At 44.9% G+C, this 20,881-nt stretch overlaps 1 protein-coding gene across 4 annotated transcripts in view; it reads right to left on the bottom strand.

Moving 5' to 3' along the window:
- Positions 1–20,881, bottom strand: part of VSTM4 (V-set and transmembrane domain containing 4) — a 99,927-nt gene that overhangs the window by 12,430 nt on the left and 66,616 nt on the right. For 2 of the 4 annotated variants that reach the window (XM_059169635.1, XM_059169636.1), the window contains 3 exons: positions 19,753–19,863; positions 18,321–18,427; positions 16,999–17,060 (listed from right to left, as the gene is read on the bottom strand). In XM_059169635.1, coding sequence (XP_059025618.1) covers positions 16,999–17,060; positions 18,321–18,427; positions 19,753–19,863 — 280 coding nt within the window. Of the gene's footprint in view, positions 1–16,247; positions 16,417–16,998; positions 17,061–18,320; positions 18,428–19,752; positions 19,864–20,881 lie in introns of those variants that run through there. The other 2 variants (XM_059169637.1, XM_059169638.1) reach the window with 2 other exon arrangements.

Below are 20,881 nucleotides of genomic sequence, written 5' to 3'. Positions count from 1 at the left end.
TCTCAGCCTATAGAGACCCCTGGCCAGTTCTCTATTCCTCCAATAAGGGCTTGGGATTTCTGTTCCACTGCTTGGGATCTTGCCTGTTCTAAACCTCTTCTTTGCTTTATGTACCTGTAATCTCACTTGGGATACATTTTCTCCCAGCCAAGGGAGAATCCATTCCTTTTTCCGGAAGGGGACTCAATAAGCAAGAGGGGATGGAAGTTCACACACAGACATGTGTTGATGCATCAAAGAAAGGTCTGCATGGAATTCTGAAAACTTCTTCTCTAGGTTGGTGGAAATGTTCATGGAGAGGAGGCAAGGAGACCAGCCCTGAGGTCAGCATCTTGGGGCTGCCAGCAGAGAATGGCTATAGGACCACTTTGGACCTGGGCTCAGATATCAGATGTGTGACCCTTCCACTGTCCCTAAGGACCTCACAGATCCTAGGCTTGTACTCAATAGCACACTGACCACCACTGAGCCAGATTACATTCTCACATAGCACAACTTCCCTCGGAAGGCTTCGGAAAGCATCATCACACAAACCAGTTTTCTCACGCAGTGATGGAACCTTCTGGACTCTAGGTGTAATGAGGTCAGTGTGCAGTGAAATGCCAAGTCTTCCATGGCCCATCCTTCTGTGCTGCCAGTGGTGAGACACTCAACAGCAGATGATAGTCCCCAGGCTGGATTTCCCACTTCTAAATTAAGCTCTTCTTTCCCCTGGTTTTAGAGTATTGATTATGGAAAGTGGGTCTATGGGGAAGGATTTACTGGACATGGCTCACTTCACACTAGAGAAGTCAACCCCCAAGAATTCAGAAGTCGTGCATCTCTTGGGGACACAGCACACTTCAAGCTCCTAACTGGTAGTTTCTGAGTATTTCATTCCAGGATTCAAACCAAAACTTAACATTCTTACCAGGATTGAGACAGAGAAAAATAAGAGAGAGAGGGAGAGAGAGAGAAAGGCTGATTGAACATTCCACGCAGACTCCTGCAAAACAACATTTTTTTTCCTAGAGATCACAGCTGGATGTGCACGTTGAATTAAGTTGCAGGAATAAAAGAAAAATGGAATTGCAGCCACTGCAAGTTCTCCAATGTCAGAAGTTCAATTGGGTAATAGCATTATCTGAGCAAAAGATCAATAACTAGGACATGGGGATGTTTATGCTAACGTCACCTTAGAGTTAAAAAATGTGATTGCAGTTCTACCGACTTGCACTATCAGGAATCTATTTGCCCAAGAGAGAATTACATATTATCAAGGGCAGACTTCCTCTTCCCCCTTCAAGATAAGTGCTCATTTTTTATTCAACAGAGGAATACCTAGTAAAACAAATGCTCCCCTCACGACGCCCACACACAGGACTCCAGCCACCAAAGATGTGGAGGCAGTGCTGTGGGCGAGGCTCTATTTGATGGCGGGCCCCGGACAGGTAGCCGTAGGTCCAACCTCTGGAAAGAAAACTATGCCATTGTTCTCACTGGTCCAGTTAGAACTGGCATGCCTTGGATATGAACTTGACTTAATTTTGAATTCCACAGGTGAGCCGACTGGCGTACTCTGCTTTGGCCACGCTCTGTGTCAGGTGGCAGCAGACTTTTTTTTTTTTTTTTTAAGATTTTATTTATCTATTTATTTTAGGGATAGAGAGTGAGGACAGGGAGGAGCAGAGGGAGAGAGAGAGAGAGAGAGACTCTGCATCGAGGACAGAGCCTGAAGTGGGGCTCAATCTCAAGACCCTGAGATCATGACCTGAGCCGAAATCAAGAGTCAGAGGCTTAACCAACTGAGCCACCCAGGCGCCCCTGGCAACAGACCTTTTAGTAGAGAAGTCCACTGCACAGGTGGAACTAGGAAGCTAAGCAGTGAAAGGGTAGCACTGGAGAAGGCCAGGGGAATTTTATGAGGGAACTCCTGGAGTCACATGCCAGGTCTACTCACCATCTCCTTGGAGGTGAGATCACTGGTCCACTAGGACCTCTGACTTCAGCAACATAACTGATACCAGAATCCTCACTCTGAGAGGAGGGTTGGGATTCAGCCACACTCCCCAAATTCAGCATGCAGCTGTGACTGCTGACACGGATGGGTGCCTCTTGACATTCTGAGCCAGGGTCTAGAGACCAGGAGCCTTGGTCGTCACACAGCGGCACACAGGCACATAATGCCTCCTTCGTCTGTTGCTTCAGACTTCCATAAACCTCGGGATTGTATCTGCCCAAATTCCCTCCCTATGCCTGGCTTTCACATGATTATTCAGAATTGATAGCCAATGAACCAGTGTTCTCTATGGCTTTGGAAGGATTTGAAAGGCTCTGGAACTTAGGAGAGAAGTTTTGGAAGGAGATTAAGATTTCAAAGTTGTATCCAGGTTTTTGGCACCGAGGGTTGGATGAAGTCACTTGGAACTCTTGAGCAGAGCAAATTCGCATCATGCTCTTGACTCTGGAGAATTCAAAGGATGTTTAGCAAAGCGCATTCCCAGAATGACTATGACATGATGGAAAGTCACATGCCCCTGGCTAATTGCTCTGAGGACGCTCAGAGGTGACCAGCTATAGAACGCTAAAGCCACGCACAGAAAAGGCCCAAGGCTTTACAAGTCATCAGACAGATGGAGGTCTCTAGATTTCACCAATGTATGTTTGGAAGCTAAAATGTGATTATAGATAAAGCTCTTGGGGAGGGTCCTGACACATGAAACTTTTCATAGTGGCACAGTTATAGCGGTGATTAGCTCCATGATCTAATACAGACACTCATTTTCTTTTCCCCATGGACCATAGATGTATGTTTTCCCAGCTTCCTTCCAAAAGTACTTTTACTGGCAGTATTGTTCAAAAGAATATTTATGTTTAGAAAAAGAGAGTGTTTGATTATCTCCTTCTACGTAGGAGCCCACTATGAGAATCTTCAATTTTGAACCCTCCGTCTTCCAGTCAACTGGAATCCTTAACGCTCTGACTCACAGAGTGTCTGGGCTTCCAGGGTCTATGTGGTGGTACATAATAGCATAGATTCTCAGGGACAGAAAGGCTGCTGTTTTCCTGCTCTGTGACCCTAGGTGAGTTTCTCGGCTTCCCTATGCCTCCATTTCCTTATCTATAAAGTGAGACTCATGATAGTATCTATCCCACAGGGTTATTTTGAAGATTAAATGCATTAATATGTGTAATGTACTTAGAAAATGACCTTGTCGGGAAATAATAAATACTACACAAGGGCTCGCTTATTATTATTCCGATAATTTTTATTATAGAGTACAGACAAGTGTTGTTTTGACAGTTGGTCCCTTTGAAATACTTAGAGGCAGAGAGAAGAAGACACTCAAAAATCATTTGGAAAACGCCACCTGCCAGATTCTGATGGATGCCACTGGACCTCAGGTCAGTGCCAAATACATCCAGTAAGATATATATATATATATATATATATATATATATATATATATATATATAATTTTTATATTATATATATTATATATATTTTTATATTATATATTAAATATATTATATATATATTTATTTATATCTATAATGCATAGTGGTAAAGTTGATCCATCTAAAACAATAAGTCAAACCACTCACTTCTCTGCACAAAATTCTCCAGTGGTTTCTTATTATACATAGAATAAAATCTAGAGTCCCTATCAGGATACTGATCCTTCATGATTTTGTCCCAGGAATCCTCTGACCTCAGTTCACACCACACATCCGCCTTGCTGACCAATGCTCCAGCCAGACTGGCCTCCTGGTGTGTGTCAGACACACCCACACACTACTCCTCGTCCAGAGCCCACCTCAGGGCCCCTGCCCGGGCTGCACTCTCTGTCTGGAATTTCTTCCCCAAATAGCAGTGTGGCTTGCTCCCTTACTTTACTGGGCCTTTGTTCCAAGGAGGCACTTTCTCCATCAAACGCTGTCCTTCCTGGCTCATTTGCTCTGCAGTACAGCTCTGCAGACCACATATCACTCCTTGGAATTATAAAGTCCTGTTCATCTGCCTTCTCCCACCAGAATGTAATCATAGCACCTAACTCTACACAGGAAGCACTCTTATCATCGTCATCATTTTACCCAGGTAGAAACAAAGTCACAGAAATGGCAGGCTTGAGGTCACCAGCTAGGAAGCAGGGGCACTGGTGCTAGAGCTAGTCTCCAAGCACGCTGCCCAGCTCCGCAAAAGCACGGACTCTGTCCACCCTTCACTGCTGCATCCAAGAGTGTGCTGGGAAACTGTGAGCAACTCATTCTTCAAGAAAAATGTTCTGATTTATGGCACTGGCTGACTTACAGGTGTAAATTTCATGATGCCAAAGGAATTTGTTTTCTCTTGTGGACAGACGTGGGCTGGAGCACGCCACTGGCTGAAACTTAGCTTCCCGGAAGGTGCCTGATTCAGGTGCTCCTTGGCACACAGGGGAGAGTCAGTGCACATTTTTACAGGATTGACTGAATGAGTTTAAGATGAAATGAAAGAAAATCAGTCTGACGCTGCGGGAAAAACCTTTCTCTGAATATCCTGGGCCTTAAGAGTACAGCGAGGGGATGCTTTTGGAAATCATGAGCAGACCCATGGGATTTTTTTTCTCTTTCAGCCTATTTAGGGTTTCCGTGAGCACATTCTACCAAGAAGAAGGATACGTAGGTTCTACTTCCTGGAATCATATAAATCTGCATGGCTATCAACTTCATAAGTTAAAATATTGACATATGATGCTATCAGGTACATAGATGAAAGAAATGATATCATGACACTTTGCAGTTATTAAAAGAACAGTATGGGTCTACATATGTACTGACATGGAAATACGAACCTGACATATATTATTAGTGAGAAAACATTTCAATGTGTAATCATTTTGTTTCAGATCATTCTCATTTTTAGGGAAGTTGGCACACGTTAATCCTTTGTCATAATCTGTAACCATGACCTACACTGCTTGTGGGCTGACTGTGTATACACTTTGGGAATATATATAGAGAAAGATGGATATAATAAGTGTGTACATACACAGAAAACGGCTTCAAGAATGCAAGCCAAATAAAAATCTGGCAACTACAGAGAAATGAGAGCCTACGGGAGGAACTTCACTTTCTAACCTTAACAAATGGATATTCCGAACTACCAGCCCCAGTCCAGTGCCCCCAAGTAGGATCACTATCGCAACTTTCATCATATAAAAACCCAGATAGTGAGGCCAAGACAGAAACCACTCCAAAACATGGACTAGAACTTTCTTGAGTGCTCTCAATGAGAGGCCACGGAGCCCGGGGAGGGGACGGACAGGGACCCGAGGCCAAGTGCCCAACCAGACCCTGTACTGTCACTTCCCAGTGGGTGATCTTGTGCCAGTCCTTACCTCCCTGAGCTCCCTGCCTCATCGGGGAGATGGAGCCAACAGCAATCTTAGGTCAGGTTGTGCCAGCGTTCCTAGGGACAAGCACGGGGATAGCGGAGAGTGCCATGGAAGGGAAGGGTCTGAGTCATCACAGTCATCGCCATCATCATCTTCATCACGTCACCACCGTCACCATCACCATCGCCACCACTAGCATTATGTCAAGGGCACAGTGCACAGGACACAAACCGAGCAGTAAGACCAGACATAAAATAAAAGCAGGTATGCTGGCCCATTTGTTGAATTCATATGTAATGTGAGCAATGGGTCCACACGATTGAATTCGCAGTTTGCAATCTTCAACTTTCTGTGTGTGCCCGAATCACACATGCACGGGGCTTCTGGACATCACACAGGCTTGTTGGAATGTATGAATTCAGCTTTTGGAAGTTATAATAATAAATTAGAATTAAATCCGGCTCCAGGGCCATAAAATCCCGTCAGTGCTCTATTAGATCTTCAGGAACTCAGAATTTCACATCCAGATTTCCTTCTGGATATTCTGAATACTTAGCTTGATGTCACAAATACCATGATTTTTTTTTCTTTTCTTTTTTTTTCCCCCAAAATGGCACTTTTTTTTTTTAAGTATTCTCTATTTGAGATTGAAAAAGTCTTTCAATAACAATTCTGAAATGTTTTGCACTCAAAACTGAGGTTTTAAATGAAATCAGCTTTTTCAATTAAAAAAAAATCAGATGTGAGTACAAATGATATTGTTTCACGAGATTACAAAAATAAAATAGAGTAAAAAGGTTTAAAAAAAATTTCCCAGCAGTGCAATGATCCCAACAACGAAGTGCCCAATAAAAGCGGCAAATCAGCTGAGCTGAGCCGGAAAACAAGCCACCGCTCTGAAGGGACGGTCCCTGCAGACACACAGGGCTGGGTCTTCCCAGAGTGGGCCTCTCCAGGACCCCCAGGAGCAAGATGGGCCTGTGCCACATGGTGGGGCCACTCATGGGGCTGGACCTGCAGGACCTTCAGGCCTCCCCCCAGCCTCGGTCAACCTCTAGCCCAGCTTCCCTCTCTGCCACCTGTTCCCCTCGGTCAGGAGGTTCTAAGGCTCATTGCACCTGTCCCCACAGCTCCTTGCACACTGTGTGCCGGCACTCAATAAATGTGTGAGGAATGAACAGGTATATGGAAGACTGCAATGTGACAGGACCGCCTAATGACACAGTAAACAGGGACCACAGTCCTGAGGCGGTCAGTCCCGAGTCACCTTCCTCCTCAGAGCACAAGGTCACATTATTCTCCTCAGATGAGGTGAGGCGGGCTTCTCCTACAGCACTCACTTGTGGAGTAGGATCCCTACCATCTCCCAAAAGGGGGTTCCTCACGAGTGCTTAAGATGCTACCAGTCTTCCTGGAGAGGAAGAGCGTCGTCGCTTGGCCCACCATGAATAAAATCAGAGCCTCCAGCGACCTCCACTGGCCTCTGACATAGCTGAGAAGCATCCAGCCAGGTGGCTGTCTCTGGTCAATGCCAAGCAGCAGAGGGCCTGGGAGGTGACATCCCTGTGACAGAGTTGACAGTCCCTAACAGGAGACTAATCAGATTCCACCTCCACTTGGGGCCAGTGCGGGGGCCTGCTTCACCTCCTTGAGGACCGCCTTGTGCTTACCCGGGGCCCCGCGGCCTGCTCTCTCCGGACTGGAGCAAACCCGTGAAACCAAATGACTTCTGTTTCCTTCCTCTCATCCCTTCCGAAGCTCAGCATCTATTCTTCCCTCCAGTCAACATACATAACTCCCTGTGACAATAATGGGATATGCATGTGTACCGAGGGGAGCATAGAATTTTTATCTCTGTAAAAATGGTACTAGCGTGGTACCAGCAAAGTTTTTGTTTTTTTCCCAAGGCTTTTACTTGGGGCAATATATTGTACATGTGGTTGTGGGTTTTTTTCTTCTTTTTAATTTTAAATCGAGATTATGAACATATTTTATGCAGGTTAATATATCCTTTTCATGTAAAATTTAACTGAAACCCGTTCTAGCCCATTAACGACAACAAGAGAAATTCTCTGGCTTATTATAAACATCCTTCAAGAAACCTGAAATGCGTGTCCTCTGGAAATAATTTTGCTGGGATTTGGGTTATTATTAAAATCCTCTCAGAATTCTATCACTGGTGCCTAATGTGCCTCCAAGCCCTATTCTGCTACGGATCAGAGAGAAACTCTTTCTGGTCTTGGCAGGATGTTCTCGATAGTGAAACGGGGCTGGGAGAAGGGGCTTCTTTCCTGAGACCGGGAAAACGTGGGACAAGGTGAGGTATCTGGGTCCTGGGCTGACCACTTAGTGGAAGGCGGTTCTTCAGACAGGTTCCCTCTCAGCTCTGCTGGAATGAACCACAACCTCTGTGTGTCCACTGGGAGTGCTCTGATCTTTAAGAATCCATGAGAGGAGGCAGGTGTACTGCAGATAGTGAGCTCGAGGGAACCCCAGGCGGGCAGGTTCGGTCACACTCTCTCTACGTGTCAGAACACTCTGCCTGTGAGAGGCCCTCGGAGATCACAGGGCAGAGCTACCCCTGGCTGACGCAGAGATAAGCTGTCCAGGAAAGGTCCTCAGGAATGAAGGAAACTCACCGTACCCTTTAGAAGCAGATTCTCGCATTTAATTTTCTCTCTGTTGGTAAATAAGAAAACCCACGCAGTGGGCTGAACTCTTTACTAAAATATAAAGTCAGTCCAGATGTGACAGACTCTGTCTTATTGGCCATGACCCAACCAGAGCTGACTACTGAGTTTGATAGTTATTCAGAGCAACTTTCAAACCTTCATGTTCATCAGATTCATCTGGGATCTTGTAGAACTGCAGATTCTCATTCAGTAGGTCTACAGTAGAGTGTGAGTTTCAACTTTTCAACTAGCTTCCAGAGGATGCCCGGACTGCTAGACCATAGACAACACTTTGAGCAGTGAGGACTCAGAGCTCCAATTACAGATCTCTGTCCTCAATCGTTCATTCATTCCACTCATGTTCTACAAGCTCCAGCTCCTCTACTGGGGACACAGTGATGAGGAGGACAAGTCCTTGATGATTTTGAAACTAGTGCTAATTTAAAATTCCTGTGCATCAAAGAACATAAGAGAGGAATAAGGCAATCTACAGAATGGATAAAAATATTTGCAAATTATATATCTGTTAAAAGATTAATATCTAGAATATATAAAGAGCTTCTATAACTCAACAACAACAACAAAACAAACAACTTGGTTTTAAAATAAAAAAAAACAAACAGGGGAATGACTCAAACAGACATTTCTCCAAAGAAGATATACAAATGGCCAAAAAGATGCTCAACATCACTAATTGTCAGGGAAGTGTTAAAGAAAACCACTATGAGATACCATCCCACACCCACTAAAATGGCTACTAGCAGAACAACAATAACAACAACCCCCAATAAACAGAAGATAGCAGTGTTGGCAAAGATGTAGAGAAATTGAATCCTTGCGCACTGTTAATGGGAATATAAAATGGCACAGCTGCTGTGGAAACCAGTAGGGCAGCTCCTCAAAAAAATTAAAAATATAATTACCATATGACTCGGCAACTCTACTTCTAGGTATGTATCCAAAAGAACTGAAATCAAGAACTCAGAAATGTATTGGTACATTCACGTTCACAGCAGTGTTATTCACAATAGCTAACAGCTAATAGCCACTCAAATGTCTATGGACAGAGGAATGGATAGGCAAACTGTGGTATATACATTCAAGGAAATATTATTCCAACTTACTAAAAAGCAAAAAAGAAAGAAATTCTGACACATGTTGCAACACGGATGGTCCTTGACAGTGTTGTGCTAAGTGAGATCAGCCAGTCACAAAAAGAAAAATGTGATCTCAAAAAGAGAAAAAAAAAAGACTATGTGATTCCACTTGCACGAGGTACCTAGCGTCGCCAAATTTATAGGGACAGAGAGAAGGATAGGTTCCAGGAACAAGGGGACAGTGAGTATTATTTAATGAGTACAGAGCTTTGCAAGATGAAAAGAGTTCTGGAGATGATCTGTACAGCAATGTGGAGACACTTAACACTACTGAACTATATACTAAAAAATGGTTAAGGTGAATTTTATATCATGTACATTTGAGCACAATTTTTAAAAAAGCAGCCCATCCTGTCTCCACCATCTAAGGTGTCCACAGTGTGGAGAACTGTAGTGTAAGAAATGCAGAAGTCACTTTGTAAAAGGAGCCACATGATGCTAGTGGAGGAGAAAGTGAAATGGGGAAGCTTCAGAGTGGTGTGCGAAGTGCTAAAATACAGGTCAGGTGCTGTGGGGGTCCCACGGAGAGGCCCTGAGGTCAGATGGATGGGGAGGCAGTGGGCATGTGAGCCAGTTACGGCAGTGAGTAGGGGGACAGGGAGAAGCCTGGGCATACTGAGAAGTAGTTCTCACCACCGCACGTGGTGGGGATGGGGAGGGGGCAAAGGCACCCAGATTCTGGATGGGACAGCCATTCCTGGGCGCAGGCATATCCAGGTGGAGCAGGGCTGGGGGTGAGTCACCAGTGTGCGCTGTAGTTAATTTGGGGGAGCAGGTGGAGCCTCCAAGGGACTGTACTGTAAACAGCCAGAAGGACTAGTCAGGCACTGCCTTCAAGACCCAAGTGAGGGAAGGGGCAGGCTGCCACGTAGCGGCTGCACCCGTGCAGGTGTTCACTCTCCTGGGTCATCTGTTCAAGAAAAAGAGCAGCCCAGAGACAGCTAATATCCCGGAGAGGTGGAGGAGGAGACGCAGCCTAACCACCTGGGGCAGGGTCACCACCAGGAAGCAAAGCAGTCAGCTGGGCTGGTGGCAGACAACCCATGTTTACCTCCAGGGACAAGGACACTAATGCCTCGAAGGGTCCGAAATGAGAGTTTCATTGAAAAGTGCCACGAGGGTAGGTGATGGGGAGCTCCCTGACATGCAGGGGCGTCACTGATGTTCTCCGGGTCAGGGGTAAGTGGGACTCTGAGGGAAGAAGGGCTCCACAAGAAGTGAGTCCGGAGGTGAGTGGTGCAGGACAGGACTGGCGGGGCCCCCGGGGTCCTGGGGCCAACGGGAGACAGCCCACACAGGAAGCCACGTTTCATCCTGGAAGGAAGGAGGGAGCTCCGAGAGCATTTTCAACAGGGTGATGACATGGTTGGAGCTGTGGTCGAGAAGGATCTCTGGGCAGCAGCGTGGAGGATGGATCTGAGTGGGACAGGCAGGATACAGGAGACCCGCAGGGGAACGTGTGAGAAGGAAGCCGTGATGTGCCTGATTTCTCTGTGGCTTCAGTCTTCTGCTCACAATGGGTCATTTCTTCCTCAGAGAAGAGAGGTGGCCTGAGCCTTCCAGCTCCCGAGTGCTATCCCAGTGCCTTCATTACAGAGGTGCAGGGGTGAGGCACGGAGCCAATCTCAGCGAGGAGGGCGCAGGCTCAGAGGTAGGAGTGTGTGAAGGTCCGCTGAGCCCAAAGGACCTCTTTCTCTTCTCTTGTGGTTCGTTCTGGGGTGCTGATTGCTCTCCCCTCAGATCCGTCCTTCTGTGGCTATCCGTGAAGCACTGAGCTTTTGCCTCCACATCACCGAAATGGTTTCCTCCTCCTCCTCTCGGCCTCCAAGTTATAACTGACCCAGCACAATAAAAATCAGTCAAGAGCACTTCTGGCTTCCTCTGTCTCTTCAGAAACCAGGGAGCCGGGACAGCTTTTCCTGGAAGCATCTGCATTCGCTCAGTGAGTACTGGCGGGCTCTGGAGGCAGGGGTCCCCAGAAGGCTTCAGGGGGTCTTGAGCTAGTGCCAATCCCTCTCCCCTAGCTGAAAGGAGAACTACACTTTTGGAGGGTTGTGCAAGTACTCCCTTGTCCCCAAAAGGACGAAGAACCTCTGATGTAAGAACAATGCCTCATGGTCAGTGTTTAGTGTTAGAAAACAACCGATCCCATGGTCAGTCAGAGAGACGCTGTGTGATCGCGCACAGCCTCCCTCTCAGATGAGATCACCTCGAAAGCTGGCTTCTGGGTTTGTTTTATTATAAGAAAAAGAGGATTAGTTTTGGTATCCTGATTATAAAATGCCTAAAGTACCTTCCTCATCTCTTTGTTTCCTTCTTGAATCCTACCTTTTAGACTTTCCAACCACTATTAGGGTCCAGCATCCGTATTTTCTACAAAATGTCACGTTGTCTTGAAAACATACAAAAAGACTCCTGCTTTCATGCTTTGAGGGAGAAAACACAAGGAAAGGCATCGGTCATTTTTGTCCACCAGTGTCCAGAGGTTCCCACCAGGAGCTCATGTGGGCACTTAACATGAGTGAGAAGGAGACTGTGAGCTCCTCACAGAGTAGCCGGCACATAGTAGGTGCTCAGTAAATACAGATTCTCCCTTGTTGTCCAGGAGTCGCTGGAGGCAGCGGGCAGCGTGGCTTCTCAGGGCGAGTGTGTGCTAACGTCCCTCTAGAAACAGGGCTGGGGGGCTCTGCAGCTCACGACCACTCCAGGAAGCACTGTTTTACACAGATGGTGGCAAAAGGGAACAGCGACAGAAAAAAAATGCCCCAACTAGTACCAAGCCCCGAAAAAGAAATGTCTCCAAGTTATTTCCTAAAACACACACCAAGGCCTCTGTGAGTCAACAAGTATCTATCAACTTTTGTTTCAGCTCCCATCAAGACTTATTGATCTGAGAGCTTAATATCGACCCAATTGAGACGAAGGTCAGTGTTGTCCCCTGCCTGGGAAAATAAATCTTAATATTAACTAAAACCTGCAGATGCTAGGCCTGGTATTTTTGACTCTAAACTGCTGGTTAGACAGAGTCCCATTCAAAGTCAGCTCTTTTCTTTATTGTCTATTATTATGGGTAGAAACTGGTTTCCAAATGGTCTCATTTTTGGAAAATTCTGATATAGAAAATTTTAGGTCTTTTCACCTCATAAATGATCCACATATAATTTAGCAACTAGCAGTTCTTATTGGAGATACTTCCATAAAACAACGATCCCCTCTGAAACGCATATAACTGCCCCAACTTGCTTTCCATGACGACGAAGAATGACCGAGGTTGCATCAGCCCCGAGAGGAGCACCCCAGCTCGAACGCACCTGCAAACAAAACTCAGCAACTCAGACTTGTGACTAAGACCGGAGTCGTGTTTGAAAACGCTGTTGACTCCAATCTGCTTACTGGTGGTCCCAAAGTGCTTAATGAAGCATTCTGTCCCCGAAAAGTGCACAACTGATTTTTGTTTAATGGATAAATGAGAGATGTCCCCTGCTCAGGCTGTGGACTAGAGAAATTGTCCATTTAGGATCGGCGACACTGCCAAGGGGCCGTCCACTGGGGCAGCAGCACCGTCGTCACGGGAAATGGATTGCTACTCCTATGAGTTGTAGGAACTCGCTTTTCTTAAACAGAGAGTGTGTCCTCATATGCAAAACCGGAGATCAAGAGAGGGGACCTTATTGTGAGGATTAACCACAACAACATGCCAAAAGCACTTTTTGGCTCTCTCTCTCTCTCAGATCCACAGAGTGTCAGTAAATAGCTGTTTCTGCTGTTACCAGGGCTAAAATTTTGGATTAGAAGCAACAGCTCCTGAGCAACTTGGAGACAAAGTACGGTGGGAAAATTTACAAGGCAGATCCTTTCCTGAGTTTGCTGATAAATATAAGAACAAGAAGGAAAGATCTGAAAAAGACAGACACTTACTCACACAGACGTGCAGGGATGCACAGTTGGGGAAGTGCCCCTCACTGAATGTGCATCTCCCTCTGCCCATCTGTAAAAGCAGAATGACAGAAACTACTCCTTGGAGCAGGTGTGCCGTCATTAACACGTCTCCCTCATGCTGGACCCTGCTCTGGGCACGGAGGACATCGCGGTGATGCAAGTTAACAGGCAGTTAACAGATAAATATAGAATATGTCGGGTGCCTGTCATGGGGGACTGCATTAGAGGGTGAGCAGTGTTCTATGTAGGATTTCAGGAAAGTTTCTCCATCAAGGTGACGTCTGCGTAGAGACCTACGGCATGAGCGACAAGCCACAAGCACAACCTAGGGATAATGGTCCAGGCAGAGTGAACACCTGGTGCAAAGGCCCTTCCAGAACATGCTTGGTATGTTTAAGGACCAGCAAGGAGGCCAGGGTGGCCAGAGGGGAACTAAGAAGGGAGACAGTGGCAAAAATGATGTGAAAGAGGTAATGAGAGCTGGACCATATACAGCTGAGCTTTCCAATGTGGTAGCCACTAGTCAATTGTGGCTTTTAAGCCCTGAAAACATGACTCTGAAACAAGATGTGCAGTAAGGGTAAAATATACACTGGATTTTGAAGGCTTTGGAGAACAAAAAAAAATGTAAAATATCTCATTAATAATTTTTGCATAGATTATATGTTTAAATGATAATCTGTTTGCTATTTGGGTTAAATAAACCATACGGTTAAAATTGGTTTCACCTGTTTCTTTTTACTTCTTTAATGGGGCTACTAAAAAATTAATGACGTATGTGGCCTGTATGGATATAGGGCATTATAGGCCACAGTATGGAATCTGGCATTTACACTGAGCAATATGGGAAGTAAATGGAAATGCACATGAGGGGCTCAGCATATTTCCCAGAACACACTGGAAGAAGTTTATAAAACCAGAATTCCATTCCCAAGCAAATTGCTCAAATATAAAGGCCAATAAAGATATTTGGGGGGGAAGACATTAGATCAAGAAAGAATAATAATAAAACTAGTAAATATTTAGTTCAAACTGTTTAGGACGTAGGGATGAAGTTTAACAAAATTGGCAAGGAATAATTATTGAAATATGAAACATAAAGTAACATAAAGAGAATCTGACAAACAGATAAAACTGGATACATGCCCAAGGAAAGAAAGAAAAAGAAAAGAAACACACATTTCATTTTAGCCATCTTCCTACCTGTAAATTTTATGCTTTTTAACTTGCATTGCCATGATGCCAATGAGGTTAGATATTTTTCATGTGCTTACTCTTGGTGTATCTCGTTCTGTGAAGTACATGTTGAAGACTTCTGCTTATTTATTTAGTTTTTTCGTAGAGTTGTCCTTTTATTTCCTATTGATATGTGGGTGCTCAGACATTCTAGGTAAGAATCCTTTGTTAGACGCATGCACGCCATCATGTTCTTCCAACCTGTGGTTTTCATTTGCATTTTTTTCTTGGTGCCTTTCAATCACAATCGACATTCTAAATTTTAACATTGATTTATTTATTGATTTTTATTTTTAGAGAAGGAGAGAGAGAACAGGGCAAGGGGCAGAGGCAGAGGAAGAGAGAAAATCTCAAGGCAACTCCTCACTGAGTACGGAGTCCAAAGGGGGCTCCATCCCATGACCCCGAGACCACAGCCAGAGCAGGAATCAAGAGTTGGATACTCACCCGACCCAGCCACCCGGGCACCCCAACAACCAACATTCTAAATTTTAAGGTAACCCAAATTTTTAATCTTTTCCTTTCTGCTTGCTACTTAGCGAGTCTTGTTTTTAAAAAGTCTTCGCCTATGCTGAGGTTGGGGAGATACACAATCTTTAGGAAGATTTATATTTACTTATCTTTCCTATTTAAGTCTATGATCCCTCTCTAATTTTTGTCAATGGCATAAAGCAGGAGTAATGGATCCTTGTTTTTCATATGGATATCCAACAGACCCGCCACCCTATATTGATAAGTAATTCCTCCCCTGCCTTGTCATATCACTTCTGTCATAAATCAAGTGACAATACATATGTAGATCTCTTCGGGGCTCTTTATTCTATTCTTTTGCTCTATTTATCAATCTCTGTGCTAATACCACAGTTTATCAATTATTGTGGCTTTAAGGTGAATCTTGAGAACTGGCATATAAATTCTCCACTTTGTTCTTTTCCTTCAAGGTTATCACGGCCCTTCCCAGTACATCCACATTTTAGAATAGGGCTTCCAATATCTCTCCCTCTCGGTCTCTCTCTCTCTCTCCCTCCCTCTCTGCCTGTCCGTCTCTCTCTGCCTCTTTCTCTCACAAACAAATACACAGCCGCTAAGCAATGTTAGCGACAAAATAAATAACAATTAGAGCCTTAAAATTTTTCATATCTATGCACCCATACCAATACAAGTTAGTGTAAATAAATGAGGGAAGGTGTCCTGCGCTTCCTTACAGAAGAATTGCAAGTAGTAAATACAGAAGGATTAAGGAAAATACCCATTAGTACACCATAGTAATAACTGCTACAGGCAAAATCCATTGATGAATGCTAAAAAGTTCATGAAAAATAAGATATTTGCTTAGACTTGACATATCTCCCCCAAAATATTTATTCATTACTGCGGTGGCTAACAGATGTCCACAAATTGTTTAATACTCCTTCAGGATAGGGAGCTTCTCCGCTCCCTCAGGGTGTGAACTGGACTTAGTGATGGCCTTCTTTTTTTTTTTTTTTTTTTTTTTTTAATTTGTTTGTCAGAGAGAGAGAGACAGATTGAGCAGGAGAAGAGGGAGCAGCAGGCAGAAGAAGGAGGCTCGCCACTGAGCAAGGAGCCCGATGCAGGACTCGATCCAAGGACGCTGGGATCAGGCCCTGAGCTCAATGAAGGCAGACACTTAACCAACAGAGCCACCCAGGTGCTCCTAGTGACTGGCTTCCGCCTAACAGGTATAGCAAAGGAAAAACAGGAATTCTGTATGGAGGAAGTCTAGTCAACACCAGCCTAACCAAGTGACTGTGATTAACGTCACCATTAATAAGACATATTGACATCATACATCCCCAAAAACAGGCCATGAGGAGGAAGTGTCACCTCTGTATTCTTCTCAAATCTGGGACCTCATCTCTACTCATCAGAAAACCTCAGAGAAAGCCAAATTAAGGGACACTATAAAAAAATAATAATAACTGGCTGCTTCTCTTCAGAAGTGTCAAGGCCACAAAAGAAAAAGAAAGGCAAGGGAATGTCACAGACTGGAGGACGCACGACAACTAAGAGCTATGTGACAGCTTGGACTGGATCCTGGAACAAGAGAAGAGCATGAATGGAAAAACTGCTGAAATCTGGCCAGAGTCTGGAGCATGGCTTGCAGCAATGTGCTAATGGTAACCTCACTTTTGACAAAGACACCAGGGCTATGTGAGAGGCTGACCCTAGGAGACGCTGGGTGAAAGGCAGACAGGAACTTGCTGTGTCTTTACAACTCTTCTGTAAGTCTACAGTTATTTCGAAATAAATTGCTACAGCATATTTTCTGGAACATTCTTCAGCAGTCTCTTTAGAGTAGTTATCAGGGAAATTTGTATAAGCAGGTTCATATCCTATTTATATCTTCCAGAGTGTGGTTTTCCCCCCCCCCTTCTTTTTGAAAAATAACATTTATAATAGAACATGGTTCTCCTTGGACTTTTAAAAAGCCACTCTGGGAACAAGATGTGGAGAAAAGACAGCTCAAAAGCTGACCCAAGAAGAGAGAACGTCTTTGCTTGGGGACCAAAGCACCGAGAAGTTTCAGCATATTTTGAGTCAGTCAAGGTACTACTTGGACCTCAAGTGGATTTAAGGCTTAAGGGGACAATAACAACACCGACTATGGTTACTCACCAGGGCGACTTTCCTCTGTGGTTTCAGCAGCTTCGGTTTATGGAATGTGGCAGCTATGGGAGCTGTGGAAGCATGTCAAGGGTTTAGCTTGGATTTCCTCCAGGATTCCCAATGCCCACATAACATGAGCATCCCAGACATACTCTGTGGAGACTCACAGTCCCTTTCCTGCCCCCAAGGAAGAAGTTTGGTTTCTGATCTAGGTACCACTGGATGCTCCTCCATGGAGAGCAACCCTCCCCGAATCTTTGGACAAGTCATCCTCTCCCAGCAGCAAGGTCAATGAAACAAGTTTACATAAAACACTGCCAGCTACCAAGAGGTGAGGCGTGCAGGTGAGAACCAGGTATGTTTGGTTAAGCCTGAGGCCAGAAACTTCCCTGGGGCTTCATCCAAACTACACACTTCCAATTAAAGCTGTGACCTTGAAAACAACCCTCAGAAGTCATCAGGGAGGTGGGTCTTTATTGTCCCCATGTAACAGAGGAGAAAACTAAGGCTCTTCCCCCCAATATCATGTAATGAGTACTTCAATGTTTTGGAATTTGAACTTGACCTTGAAATTCAGGCAGACCTCATCTCCAAGCCAGGTTCTACCACTTAGCTCTCTGAGGCTCACTTTCATCTTTTGTAAGGTAGGGTACTAATCACTCCGATTGAATGAGACATTACAGCAGGGTTCTCTGCCCCCTTCCCTCCCCAGATCTATATTCGTCATGCCTCCCAGAATGCCCAGGCCTTCCAGTCCCTCTATCCACCCAACATGCACTCGGCCTGAGCACCAGTGGCTTTCAGCACAGGACCCCAAGGATCTGTAAGGGACAGACCTAGTACTACCAACTACATTGGAACCTCACCTATGTTGCTCTACATTACAGTTGGAATCAAAGACCAACCTTGATTTTATCCCCAGAACAAATCCAAAATAAACTACATACCTGACTTACATCCTTAGAAAAATCAGAGGTTCCATTCCCTTGAATAAACCAAGAAGATGTTGATACCCCTTTGTCCCACCCCACTATGTGTGAGCATGTTAATAGCTGAAGGTGAAATGCATTGTGGAATCAATCTGTGCCTGTTGACATCCCCTCTCCCAACTCCCCACTAACATCATGCTGGGCCAGTGCACCAGCACCAGCCCCACTCCAGTGACAGGCCTCAGTGATTATCAAAATGAAGATGGGGTTCTGCAGGCCTATCGTCACCAGATGTCCTCCATCTGTCTACTCACCCTGTCCCAATCCCACTGCAAACCCAAGACCCACTTCTAGATCAGTTGTGCTGGTTCCCACATGGGTAACCATGGGCTAGCCTCCTACCTTTGGCAGGGACTGCAGGAGGAACGTCAGCCTTCTCCTTCCGCCTCTTGCCCTTCTTGGGTTGCAGGGGGGCCAAGCTGGTCACACTGGTCACAGTCTCCCCGGAGCTATACAAGAAAAGAGTCCTGGTGAAGGCAAAAGCAGATTTGTTCCAGGGAAAGGGAAAGGAAGCAATAGTTTCTGTGTGCTTCCTGAGTACCTACATAAGGTGAAGTTTTCTTACAGCTGGACTGGGACTCTAGGGAGATCCCCAGGGATGTCGGGAGGTCTAGTTCTGACCTGTGGCTAAGATAAGGATGGCGAGATGAGCTAGTTAGTGATTTATGATGTGCTGTTTAATGTTCAAAGATCCCTGGGGAGATCTGGGGCCAGCTTGTCTGCCCTTACAGATGGAGAGATGGACGGTTCTTACTAGGTGCATCAGTTACACAGTCTGGCTTGGCCACATCACCAGTAGGGTATTAAGATACTATCAGAAACTTCTACTTGAACTACCCTAAAACCAAGATTCTTTGCACGTATTTTTGTGGTGCACAATCCACAGAGCTCCTCCTGTGCAAGGGAGAAAGGACCTTGGGACCTGTACCCAGAAATCTCCAGGGTCCCCCGAGATTGGTCACGCCTTTTTCTCCCACTGTACCTTTATCTTGAGAGGGCAAGTGGCTTCACCCTGAAGAGGGCTGTTTTCAGTTATCTGGCTCTGTGTAATCACTGTGCTATCAGGTTCTTTCTATGTTTTACCCAGAATGATGGTACTGATAAGCCTTATACTGGGGGTAAAAAAACAAGGACACGCAGGTGCTAAAGTGACAAAAGTTACAAAGACCAGCTTGATGGCAAACCTTGATGCCACATGTGGGATAGAGTCCACGTGCTTCCTTGAATGGCTAACACTCTTATCTCAAATGCATCGGAGTGACTCCAGCAAAGACCCCTTCTAGAACCTCTTGTCCTGAGACACACGCTCCAGCCGGGTAGGTGTGGTTACCAAGAGAGGATCTCTCCCTAATACATAAAGAATTTCTAGAAATCCATAAAACTATAATCAACTGCTTAATAATCAAAATGAAGGAAGGCAGTAACAGTTACCACACGAGAGGAAAGGCTCTTACCACTGAAAACACACCAGAGCTCCCTCACGAAAGGAAGCCAAATTAAAACATACTGCACTTCCATTCTCCTCATATGGAGTGACAACAGTCACACTGGAAGCAAAGCACTCTTTTGCCAAGGACTTAGAGAATCGGACATGCAGAAGTATGGCTGGTACAAGCGAAAACCCTTCCGAAAGGAGAAGAACTTGGCAATCAAAAGAACTTGGCAATCAGAACTACAGACGCTTATACTCTGACCCAGCAATTTCACTTCCGGGAGTTTACTCTGTGGATATCCCTGCACGTGTATGAAATGTGCGTGTGAGATTCGTCCTTACGGTGCTGTTGTTGATAGCAATGGATCAGAAAGAATCCAACTGTCCATCAGCAGGGGACTGGCTAAGGAAGTGGTGGTGAGTCCACAAATACATATGCGGGGTTCTCTGTAGCTGCAAAGAGGAGTAAGAAGCTATTTATGTGCTGATGAGGAAAGATACATTGCTAAGTAGAAAAGCTGGGTGTTGGACAATGTACAAAATGTGCCCCCTTCTTGTATGAAAATAGGGGAAAATAGAAATACATATTACTGTTTGCATGTATATGCATAGAGAAATTCTGGAAGCAGTCACAAGAAATTTTAAAAATAGTGGTTCCCGGGGCGCCTGGGTGGCTCAGTGGGTTAAGCGTCCAAGTGTTGGTTTCAGCTCAGGTCATGATCTCAGGGTCGTGAAATAGAGTCCCACATCTGGCTGTACGCTCAGCACAATGTCTGCTAGCGATTCTCTGCCTCCCCCTTTCCCACTCCCTCCTTCCCTCTCCCCATTCACCTATGTACACACTCTCTCTTTCTCAAATAATAAATAAATAAATAAATACAATTTAAAAAACAAAATAAAATAGTTGTTCCTTAGAATGGGGATGCTGAGAAACTAGCCAATGGGAGACCAGGCAGGAAGAATTATCACCATATATATTTTTAGTCAATTATTTAACTTTTTTTAAAAAATGATTTTATTTATTTGACAGAGGAAGAGCACAAGCAGGGAGAGTAGGAGAGGGGGAAGCAGGCTTTCTGCTGAACAGAGAGCCCAACGTGAGACTCAATCCCAGGACCCCAGGATCATGACCTGAGCCTAAGGCAGACACTTAATCCACTGGGCCACCCAGGTGCCCCAATTATTGAACTTTTTAATTTTAACTATTAAACCGTGTGTTTGTATAATCATTGAAAAACATAACCATTGCAAAACAGTAAATTAAACACAAATAAATATCTGCATACATGTAAGAGAATGTACGCTGTTTTAACAGACTCCTAGGGTTTTTAAAATGAACAAAGAATGACTCACGCATCGTGGGAAAAATTCCAAGGATACGGATCATGCTGAGACTCCCCAAAGACGGCTTATTTTTACTGGGAACTGAAACTCCAAATGGCCATAGGTTTAGAGTACAGGGTCAATTGTG

Source organism: Mustela lutreola, chromosome 4 (genome assembly GCF_030435805.1).
Source record: "Mustela lutreola isolate mMusLut2 chromosome 4, mMusLut2.pri, whole genome shotgun sequence".
In the NCBI taxonomy this organism is placed as follows: domain Eukaryota; kingdom Metazoa; phylum Chordata; class Mammalia; order Carnivora; family Mustelidae; genus Mustela; species Mustela lutreola.
This window is presented reverse-complemented; position numbering and strand designations above follow the sequence as displayed.